This window comes from Colossoma macropomum, unplaced genomic scaffold (assembly GCF_904425465.1).
Source record: "Colossoma macropomum unplaced genomic scaffold, Colossoma_macropomum, whole genome shotgun sequence".
Taxonomy (NCBI): Eukaryota; Metazoa; Chordata; class Actinopteri; order Characiformes; family Serrasalmidae; genus Colossoma; species Colossoma macropomum.
The window spans coordinates 30162904-30175367 of record NW_023494791.1 but is presented as its reverse complement, the minus strand read 5'-3'; the positions used below and the strand labels follow the sequence as shown (position 1 = coordinate 30175367).

Genomic DNA, 12464 nt, shown 5'->3' with positions numbered 1-12464 from the left:
TGAATGCACAGTTTTAAATCGCAAAAGAGCCAAGCATTCTTTGCCTGCCATGTACATCAGCAAGAACAAGCTTACTGTCCCTGCGCCACCACATAGCCCTTGGTACATTATTGCACTAACTAAACTCAGCATTTGCAACCCAACCCAACAAAGAATTCTCCACCAAAGAGGTCCAGTGTGAGGCAGCTTAATTAATAAAGAAAATCAAACAATTCATTGAAATTTTAATATGTTATTAAGGCAACTAATGTGGAAAATCAGTCTGGAACAGGTCAATATTTGAAAGGTGAACCTTCAATCGAGCCACAAAGTGTTTAGCTCAGTGTTAAATAAGCACTATGTCACATTCAGCTGATACTCCAAGTTGCCATCAAAGTGTGAATCATATTCCCAGACAGATGAATCCAGGAAAAGCCTCGATAAATCATTTAATCACTGTTCATTGTCACTCATTAATGATAATTAATGTGATTTAACAGTACACGGCCACGGGTGCCACTGCAGCTGCTTGATGTAAACGCCCCACCGCAGTCGAGTTCAATAAAACTGTAATTGCACAAGCTATTAACTGCGGGGAAAAAAACAAGGTTGCTGGTGGTTTCCCCTGGGGGTCTGGTTAATGATACACATTGAGAAAACGACTGAACGCACTGAATTTGTTCAGTGGCAAAAAAAAATCCTTTCTTTTCTGCATTATAGGTCTTTTCTTATTAAAAAAAAAAAAGAAATGTGAAGAAACAAGGGCAATGAAGATGTGACACAAAAACAACACCCACATAAAGTCCCATACTGGCCTTCATTCTCTGCTCATTTATTTACAAGACACTCCATTATATCTCCTCCATTAACTTGTCAAGTGCTCAACCCTCCTGCCAGACCTCCTAATGCAGGTGCTGAGACACATATTTAGTTTTTAAGCAGTATCTTAAAAAAATTGAGACACATCCAGACAGAAGAGTTTCTCAGTGTGTGGTTTTCTTTGGTAAGTAATATCTTGCAATATGCAAAGGGCTGGATGAAGACAAATTGATGGTGAGTTTTAAGATGAAATATACCCAAGACTTTAAAAATATACCTAAGAATTTTGCTCTGTACATTCCAATAATCCCACAAGCAATGTTTTTATTTAACATTTTACATCACAAGCATTGCAACAACTCTTTGCCTCCATGCAGTTTTAGCTGGACCAGTCAGCATGCTGTGTTGAAATGTGGGGCTTGTTTAGTAAATAAAAATAAATATGCAAACCAAGGATACAGAAATAAATGTTTGGCTGGAAAAAGCAGCACTGGCTGTTCATCTTGAGGAACAGCTTGCATGACTGCAGTAAAAGGTACAGCTAACTGCTTTCAATTGAATGATGTTCTGTATTTCAGGCTTGTTTTTCTCAAAAATTGTTTATCCGTACTATATTTCAGAGAACACTGTTTTCATTGGAATATTTTGCATAATATGCATTGTTTTAATGGGACTGTGGATTAAGAGCTAATATGACATGCCAATATTATATGTCATTTTCATGTTTTGTTCATCAGTGTTCTCTCACTCCATTCATTGCCCAGCATACATTATGCAATTACATCATACAACCATTGGGACCCACAGTGGTATCAACCAATCCTGACTGCTACTCTGTCCACTGATCTACAGCCTAATAAATACCACTAAGCTAGCATTAGTCTTTAATGATTTGAAGACCACAGTTATATGACTACAATAAGATATTCGGCTTCCTAGCAGTTGTTAGCCATCCATCTGCCTTCACCAGCTAGTAAAAAAATAAAAAATTAAACAGCCTCCCCCAAAAATCCACCCCAAAGCAGTTGTAGTTTTTCAAGGTTCCTCTCACCTTCAAGAGAAACTGATTTTCCTAGTCTTTAAACCCAAAAACCTTGCTATACAGACTACTGCAGCACTGCTGTAGGAGGCGAGTAGGCATGTTTACAACAGTTGTTGCAAAGGTACATTTTTTTATTTTGGCTGGAGTGTCTCTTTAAATAGGAATTCCACTGATTTTCCAAAATTTCTTATCACACTTATCACAGTGGTGGTCATAGGAACCAGACATCTCAGGAGACGTCTCTTATGCCTCTAAAAGCTACCTAACAGAAAGTCATTACATGAAATGGCTATAAATGTGCTGCCTGGGACCTTGTTTTATGAGAGTTTATAATAGTTATAAAATAGTCCCCATAGAAAACTTACTTTAACATTATCAGCAGGTTCACTGGTGGTTTTGGATAGTAAATTAAATGGCTATATTTGAGCTGTTCAACAGAGCCCCTGGTTTCTATCACCACCACTGTAAAGTAATCCATGCCGGTAAATTTTTCGACAGTTTACCATTTCGCATCAAACTACTACATCAAACCACTGTTTACATATTAAGGATCGAATGATGCAAACATTTTGAAAAATCAGTGGAAGTATCTGTATGTCAGAGTAGTGGCCTGCTGTTGTGCTTAATATGTGACCATGTTAAAAAAAAAAACTTTAATATTTATTTATTTTGGCCATTGAGTGCTTATTGGATCAGATAATATAATACAATAAAATAATATTAGTACAATAAGTAGACATGTCAATGTGTTTGTTTAACCACTTCCAAAGCTGTTCTCAAGGAGCCCAGCATTATTTGTGGTTATCATTTGATACCTGGTTTGACTAATTAATACTTCATTAAATTTCCTGTATTCAAGAATATCATAATTTACTTTTTAGTACAATAAGAAAATAAAATGAATTAAAAATATATACAATTATGCAATATGTGTATAATATTTACAATGAAACAATCAATAGATTTGTGATTATTGATGCATATCATTAACATACAGGACAATTAGCAGTCAGGACTGGAGTGGCAAACAGAACTCTGAGCACTGAGACCAAGAGCTGGGAAGCTGCTCCAACTTCAAATGTAGCATGAAACAGTATGAGTTCAGTTCTAACGTGGGTCGAGCTGACACACAGACTCTAGACAAACAAAGCTTGTAACAGATGTTCAGGTAACATACTTTGTATGCTATATATATACAGTGAATTATTCAGTAAACATTTCAGTTTAACACCAAGCTACTGTTAGCTGCCAAACTGCTTTGCTTCAGTTTGAGATGTTTTCGTGACTTTTACTTCACACACACACACACACACACACACACACACACACACACACACACACACAAACACACACACACAAACAATTCATGACTGCAAATATCAATGTTTCCGTAAGACTGGACATTTTTGCTTCTCAGAGCTGGGTGATAAACTGAGGGATAAACAGTTCTCTGCCTGATCCTCCTTCTGATGCGCTGTGGCTGTTGTGCTTGTTTACAAGCTCCGCTTAGAGAAGGGGCAGTATCACATGATCAGAGCGTGTGGCACAGTTGAAGTATGTGAAAGCAGAGCTGCTATGCGTGTCTAAGAAATCTCAGGTGAAACTACAGCATGTTTGACTAAATTACAGTGACAGCATTCTGACAAACTGTCCTACCTTGTTGAAAACTTCTACCGTAACTCATATTTAGGGTAGGTAGCTCCCTGCATAAAACCTTAGGTAGGATATGTTTATAGCCTAAATCACTGTATCAGAAAATGTTAATGGCAGTAATACTGCAGGGTGGATATTTTGACCACCTATATCACCTTATCAAAAATGCTACCAGCATTAAAAGAATGAATGGGATATTTTGATCACCAAAATCACCTTATCAGGAAATGTTACCTGCATTAAATGAATAAGGTCAGCTTTAATCACTTTACTGGGGGTAAGTAGTAATATTAAGCTGGGTCTGTACAACAGACATGAGGTAAAGCTGAATTAATATTAAAAAACACAAGTTACTATACTGTAGTAATGATATGTGTATGTTTGGTGGGACTTCTCGAAGGGGCCACAACAACATTACTGTGTGTGTTTAATATCACGGTACACCGAATTACCAAATACCTGCAGGAGTTCACATTAAATTCAATCAATTAACATATATACTTAAAAAAAAGATGGTTCTTAAAGGATTCTGTAGTAAAGGCAATGGTTCTATATAGAATCATGTGCACACTTGAAGGGTTCTTTGCATCTTGAAATGGTTCTTCAGATTGATGGAGAATGTCTTGTATATGGTTCTATACAACACCTTTTTAAAGAATGTTTCTATATAGCACCAAAATGGGGTTCTGCTATTATTACAAGGCTTGACATTCAAACAACAGAAGAACCCTTTTTGGTGCTATATAGAACTACTCTCCAAAAAGGTTCTATATAGAACTATATACAACACATTCTCAATCAGTCTGACCACTTCACTATGCAAAGAATCCTTTAAGCATAAAATAGTTTTATATAGAATCTATGGTTCCCTTTACAAAGGAACCCTTGAAGAACCATCTTCTTTAAGAATTTAAAGGAGGTTTAAAAGCGTGAAGGAGAAATTTGGAGCCACAGTCTGTTCCTCAGTCTTGCTCGCAAGATAACAGATTTTTTGAAAATAAGAAATTCTTATGATTTTACAAATAAAAGCACACTCATGGCCAAGATAAATGGCTTTAAATAGTGTGCTTCAGTGCCTAAGGCTTTTGCACAGTACTGTATATGCAGCTGTGTTCATTATAGAGCGCATAAAGTGCAAGTTCATGATTTTCATGGCTCTATGATCGTCTCTCTACTCTGCATGAGCTCTGACAAACTTTAATTAATGTAATTAATGAACTCATTTTGCAGTGAATTACTGAAAGAGAAAGAGTGAGAGCAAGACTGTGAGAGAGGCAGCAGAGGGAGAATGAAAAGCACTTTACATCCTATACCACACACACAGACGCACACACAGACACACATGCTGTATTAACCTGGAAGATTTGGCCGCAATCCAAACGGTGCCCTGCTTGGAGAGACGCCTCGAGCAATACAGTCGAACAGAAAGCTGATCTGTTCTCCCTCTGTACAGGCCAGAAAGAAGACACCAGTCCCTGCGAGGGGAGGGGGCACAGACAGAGAGATCAATGCCTGCAACCACATTTCCACTCAAGACATAATATTCCATTCAAAAGGAATTACAACTAGAATGACATTAATTGACCCTGCTTTACAACCGGAGATCAGTTTAATTTAGCACAATCATTCTCTTTAGGTAATCTCTAATGAGAGAACACAGAGTAATCCTCTGCCAAATGACAAGCATTCACACTTTACTGCTTACAGATAAGCAGTTCATCTTTCACTGCACTCTCATAGGTTTGGCTGTTGTGTTACATCATGGTATATCATACTAGGAATTTAAAGTATACAATATTGTATATGTATTTACTAATTTAGAGGTTTGGTCTACAGTTTGGATCAAATCCTGGTTCAACCTTCCATAGTCAAAGGAAAGCCTAGCTGGTCACATTCAGTGGCACAGTACCAGGCAAACAATGGGAAACACCTGATTCAATGTACATTTTAACCCCTTAAAACGTCAGGGCTCAGCCAGTTTGCACTGTAGTCCCTGTAGTTACTGAATAATAAGCCTTAGTATGTAATAAGCCTGTGATTTTAAGGGGGTTAAAGACAATTTATTCTGCAGTCTTATATATAAATCATTGCCTTTAAGATCAATGTAAAAAGTAAAATTTAGGGTATATATATATATATGAATTTCTTTACAAAACAAGCATTGTTTTATTAGGACTACAATGAATATTTGATACAATTCAAATATATCTGATAATTAAAATATTCAAAAGGGAAAAAGCAATTTGTATAACTAGTACTTTTACCTTTTTCTGAAAAAATGCACTTCAGGGCATTGGATTTTATCAGCACTAGCAAGTCACCACTGGCTCACAGTAGCAGTGCATCTAAAGAGATAATCTGTCTGCATGGCACATAAAAACAGCAATTTATAATTAGCCTTTTTTCATGTCAATAAAAACAGTAATTTTCTGTCAAAGCAACGGTGATATCTCAGCAGTAGTCAGAGGTAGGACAACATTGAGTTCTAATTTGAGGTGATAATGTTGGGTTTAATCATCCCGTTTAGTCCGAATGATTTTTGTGCTGCTGTGGATTGCTAGCTAGCATGCTCTCACCAGACACCAGCCGATAAGACCGACACATGACTTTAGCATATGCTTGCTTATAAATACGTTTTTGAGCAGGTTGAGCAGCAAAAACTTCGTCATAATAACTGTAAAACCCCCTCATTCACTGACAAGAGCTGACCAAAAAGCTGTTTTCAGTTTTTAAAACAACGTGGTTAAAAGGAAACTGTTTCCCCTGCTGTTCTGAACTGCTCATCACTGACCATGTTGAAACTGTCTCAGGGGGTGGCAGATTGGGCATCCATCAGAATAGCACTGTACATGCTATGACAATAACTGTTTATCAGTGAGTCTTTTCCACAACCTTTCAAGTTTCATGAACTCCATAAATGGCCAGGGCCCGCCAGCAGACCCAAAGTTTTACTGCATACGTCTGTAACCTAAGAACTCATTTAGTTTGCATTGTAGTCTGACATTACTGAATAATAAGCCTTAATATGTAATAAGCCTGGGAGTTTAAAGGGTTAATAAATATGAATAATATGAAGAAAAAGAAGCATAGCTTTTATGATGCATCATAAGCAATTTGATTGCTAATAGTTCCCCCTTGGGAGAATTTTTAGCCTGAGTGAGTGAGTTTCAAGTCAGTTCCATGAGGAACTTTGCATCTAAAACGGTCTTTAAATTGGCAGTTTTAAAGCCAAAAAGGTCTCAGCAAATGTGTAGCTTAATCAGTCTTATTGAAAAAGCATCCCAGGCAGCTCCTCGTGATGCTGCATGAGAGAATGCCAAGATTCTTAACATAAAAAAATAGTTTTGATTTGTTTTTTGGTCACTGCATACAGTGGCATGCAAAAGTTTGGGCACCCCTTTCAAAATTTCTGGTACTGTGAATAGTTAAGTGAGACAAAGATGAAACCTGATTTCCAAATGGTATACAGTTAAACATGAAACATATCTTTACTCTACAGTACTTAATAACATACCACAGCTACCAAGTACCACAGCTTGTAAATATTGTTTTGTAGGCAGCCAAGAGTCATTCTGTTCTTGTTTGGGGGATTTTTGCCCATTCTTCCTTGTGAAAGTCTTATAGGTCTGTGAGATTCTTGGGCTGCTCCTTTTGAAGTTTTATCCACAGATTTTTGGTGATGTTTAGGTTGGGGGACTGTGAGGGCCATGGCAAAATCTTTAGCTTGTGCCTCTTGAGGTAGTTCACTGCGAATTTTGAGGTGTGTTTAGGATCATTATCCTGTTGAAGAACACATCTTTTACAGATGGTGTGATGTTTCCTTCCAGAATCTGTTGATATTTTATTGAATCTATTCTTATCTGTATCAGAGAAATGTTCCCTGTGCCACTGTCTGAAACACAAGCCCAGAGCTTGATGGATCAGGCTTGTTTAGATGTTCCTTTGCAAACTTCTGACACTGAATTTTGTAGTGAGGATGCAGGAAAGGCTTACCTCTGATGACTTTTCCATGAAGTTCATATCTGTGCATGTGTTGCTGCACAGCAGCACTGTGCACTACCACCCCAGAGTCTGCTAAACCTTCATTAAGATCTTTTGCAGGCAAAAGGGGGTTTGCTTTGCCTTTCTAGCGATCCTATAAGCAGTTCTCTTGGAAAGTTTTCTTGGTCTTCCGGACCTCAACTTGACCTCCACAGTTCCTGTTAACTGCCATTTCTCAATTACATTACAAACTGAGGAAACAGCTACCTGAAAACGCTTTGCTATCTTATTATAGCCTTCTCTTGCTTTGTGGGCATCAAGGATTTTAATTTTCAGAGTGCTATGCAGCTGCTTAAAGGAGCCCTCTGGCTACTGGCTGTTGGGACAAGGTTTGAGGAGTCAGTCTTTTTAAATATGTAGATACAAAAGCAAGAAAAAACCCAATATATCCGCATTTGACATTGCACACACATGGGAAAGGGGAGAGAAACAAAATAAAAAAAGATTTATTTTTTTTTCGAATTTCTGCTGGTGACACATATTAGTCTTGCCTTATATAACTGCATGGCTTCACACAAATGTGTAAGAAGAAATTCATCATACAAATTAATCTCGTATTGTAATTTTACAGAGCAGTGAAGCAGTCAAGAAATGACAATTCACTCTGAAAGGTCTAGACTTACTGTATCCCAATAGGACAAGAAAGGTTGCCATATTGTATAATACTTACAGATAAAACTATGAAGAGCATCCTTTACTTTTTCAAGGAGTCAGAGTATTTATATATTTATATATTTATAAACCTTTGAAATTTGCACTTCCTGACTTTACATAACAATGATTGTGAACAAGCCATAGCCCTAACAAGCTAATTAAGGTCTGACCTTGACAGAAGTCATCTGAGAGCTCAAATCTCTTTTGCATGGTGCTCCTTTCGTTTTTTCACTCTAAAATTGAACAAAACAAAAAATAACACACTAATCTAAGAACGTTTCATCTGTAATGCCTTTTGAAGATCATTTTCTACTCAACGTATTCAAACTGACAGAAATTTTGAGTGGGATGCTCAAAGTTCTGAAGCCACTGTATATCTCATTTCATAGTTCTGATGTCATCACTGTATGGAAAATACAAAACTAAGGAAAGTGTCTGAGAGTAGCTGAGTCGTTCTATGAGATCAATGCCAATTTGACATGCAATTTTTTTCATGATAAGAAATTGCAGTTTTTGTCCTTCATAATTTCAACTTTATATTGTTAAAATAAATTTTTCCATCTCAGTAACCATTTTTTACATTTTTGTGCAAAATACATCATGCTGTCTCTTATCAAGGCTACACCTTCTAACATCAGTATTTCAACACTTAATTACTTTTCTATGAATATTGCAAAAAAAAAAAATCTCAAAAATTGCAGCAGATGCTATCTTATGTCAGTAAGTACTGGGAATGTCCAGTAGTAGCAGGGTTTGGGAATTTTGTAATTGAATTTATTTCAGATATAAGGTCACCAACATGTCTGGCTCTTCTTTTATTATCTGATGACTCTGATATCACCCTGAATATCACCCCTTCTCAATGAACCTGTTCAATGGCTCCTATAAAAACAATTCCGAAGCAATATTACAAGCCTAAGAAGAAAATGTAGCTATAGTACTTCTTGAAAATTCTGATTCTTGAATGCTACACAGCTAAGCTCCATAATGCAACTCCAACTATTGTGGATAATTGGTCAAACTATTTGGTTTGTGAAGGATTGTATTTGAAAAAGAGGGCATCTTGACTTTGTTTCCCTAAGAGATTCTCCTTTTTTTTGCCACTTTTTAATACATGTATATACATGTAACCCAATAAAATGTAATTCACAAAAAAATTGCATGTGCATTTATTGGCAGATTTTTGTCTCTAACACAATGCATTGAACTCTAACTCAAATGCCAGTGACCCAGGTGTGTCCAGATTTTTGACCAGCATTTTGAGAGGGACTGGGACAGTAATAGACTGGGACAGTAGTAGACCTACTGTACTGTACTGATTAGTCAAGAATACTGCATGCTTGGTTTACTGAGGGAGTGCGCTCCTCAGAGGAACTGAAAATGACTAAATGGAAAACTGTATTACTGCATAATTCTTCTTTTTGCTGTTCAAAGCATCGTCCCTATGCACATTTCCTTACAAAAAACAGTCAATTGGATGGATCCATTATCTACAAAACTTGTCAGAACACCCACACAAAAATAACAAAATGACCGGGAACAACAAAGCACTGTCTGCAACTTACAATTCACCGAGCACCCAGGGCTGCCACTTTAACAAGACAAAACTTTACAGGGAGGGAACACAAAGTTGTGTTGTGACGTTGGGCAGACGCGCGGTATAATTACGCCACTGCGTTTCTCTCCCTGCAGCCTAATGAAGCCCAAGCCTCCAGCACTCTTTGATGGTGGTAAATATAGCAGTGTCAAATCCCTCAGCGTCGCCATGGAGACTGCAAGGGCAAGGCTATAGGAGCAAGAGGCCTTTACAAAAATAACCAGAACACCCTTAGTGGTGGGTTTCATAATACATCAACACAGTCTATAAATACAAGAGACACCTTTTCAACAGCACACTGCCTTCCTCTCGTCTCCATACTGAGTCAGTGAAATATAGCCACAATCGCTGACGTTTTGAGAGATTCACTGTCATCGGGTTAATGCAGGAGCATCAGACAGGGAGATATATGGGAAAGGTGGCAAAGATGTGGCTGATCTTCAGAAAATAAGGACCACTCCAAACCACCAGAGTGGTGACATCTGTTTTCATACCTTCTATCAGAGTCTGAGTGAAGTAAAAAAAAATAGTTGTACCACAGATTGTATGTATTTTTTCACAGTATGCGGTGCAGCTCACAGCTTTTAAATGTTTAGCACCTCAACATATACATTTACGGCATTTGGCAGATGCTCTTATCCAAAGCTATTTTCAATATGATCATTTTTACACAGGTAGGCAAAGGTAGTGTTAGGAGTCTTGCACAAGGGCTCTTATTGGTATAGATAGTATTCGCAAAACCCAGTAGTGTCTGCGGCCATATTGTTGACATTCTGTCAGCATAATGTGTATGAATAGTCAGTGGCTTTCAAATCAAGATTTCAAGATAAAGTCAGTTTGTTCGGAGGTGTTGATTCGTACCAAATCGATTTGCATTATGTACAATTTAACGATTTGTGATTATGCATTATTGTCTGCAATAACATATCCAGATGTCTTTACCTACCTAATTACCTAAATTCTGCATTAAAACATGACAGCATTTCACTCAACTGTTGGCTTGTATATTTCCTCCTTGACTTTCTGTACTGCAGTGTATCTAAACCCAAACAGTGATTTCAGCACTCAAATAGGCTACTGAGACTGGCAATGATTAACCGAGCACTCGACCACCCGTGCACATCCCTCTTAACCATTTCTAACTACTAAACACCCAGACTGAACAGATGGACTGAACCCAGCCTAGTCAGGAGCAGAATGCCAACTGGCTCATCTGAGTGAGGATGTCTTCATGTCTTGAGGGGCTTGTGGACAGCAGCCTCCCTGGGCTAAAGGAATTAAAAGGTCAGCAAATGACTCTGTGGAGAAAGGCGTCTGGAAAGATGTCAAGAGCGCTACTCTTAAGTTGGCAAGAACATGAAGTTTGCCTGCTGTCTTGTTTCTTTTGCCATCCTACCTTGTCACTCCATGAATGTGTGTGTGTGTGTGTGTGTGTGTGTGTGTGAGAGAGAGAGAGAGAGGGACAGAGAGAGAGAGAGAGAGAGAGAGAGAGAGAGAGAGAGAGAGAGAGAGAGAAAGAGATGGAGAAGGCTACATATACAGTACTGTGCAAGTCTTGGGCAGCCAAGAAAATTGCTTAAAACTATTTATCTCAGCAGTAAATGTGTTTTTGACAATAAAAGCACTATATAACATTAGATTAAATACAAATAAACATTAATACAGTAAAATATGACAAGATTTATTTTGTTTTTAAATACTCACATATATGTTGGTTGGAAGAATACAGTTAGAAGAACACAGGTTTGGTTCCTGACCTCTTGCTGCAGTCATTATATGTATTAGTTAAATTCCATCAGTAGCGCCTAATTTGATTTAATGAATGACTGATTAGCTGAAGCAGGTATTGGATGGTAACTGTAAATACTAGACTTCATCGAGGAGAGATCTGGAAATAATTATGGTAACACAAATAACACTGTTTATTCGTTTGCATCATGGCATTTGGCAGATTTTTACACAGAGCAACTTACAATTTAATCATGTTACAGAGGTAGGCATGCTACAGATTTGGAGTCTTGCCTAAGGAATCTTGTTTAATCTTGTTTGTGTAGAGTGCTTCCCTGGGTGGGGGAAGTCTGCCACATAGAAGGCAAAAAAAAATGCGTAAAAAATTCATTTTGGGAAATCAGCGATGCAGCAGCAATGCTTGGGTGCGACAATATGCAATCTGTATCACTGAACATAAAATATCAACACATAAGGTGAACATAGGCTTGTTTTATGCCTGAAATCAGGTGGAATAGCAGCAAATTAAGCTAAACTTTTCACTTGCAAGGGGACGACCGAAAGATCAGCGAAGTGTATTTTGTTTCTAGGGTCAAGGGGCAAAAAATAGCTTTGTGTGCCATTGTTGCATGACTTAAATTAAAGTATTGTTTACCATTTAAAAACATTTCTTTCTTTCTTATTATTAAGTCGATTATTTCTTTGTTGATTTTTATGACAAAGCACCATCACTGTCCCACTACAAACCACTGGTCCAAAGACCACCAGAGGACCAGTGTTAAACTAACTCTGCATTTGCCCAGATAAATTCGTTCATAAGTCATTTTCTCAGGTGCCTAGGACTTTTGCCTAGTACTGTATATGCAGAGAATGATGAGTGTACCGCTTCTTTGTTCTCTGCCTCAAGTAGGATCTTGTGGTTCACTGTATTAATATATGAGACAACGGCTC

The 12464-nt window shown here is 37.7% G+C and overlaps 1 protein-coding gene across 1 annotated transcript in view; it reads right to left on the bottom strand.

Moving 5' to 3' along the window:
- dok7 (docking protein 7) overlaps window positions 1-12464 on the bottom strand; it is a 43998-nt gene that overhangs the window by 16248 nt on the left and 15286 nt on the right. The window contains exon 5 of the mRNA XM_036575286.1: window positions 4849-4968. Coding sequence (XP_036431179.1) covers window positions 4849-4968 — 120 coding nt within the window. The remainder of the gene's footprint in view (window positions 1-4848; window positions 4969-12464) is intronic.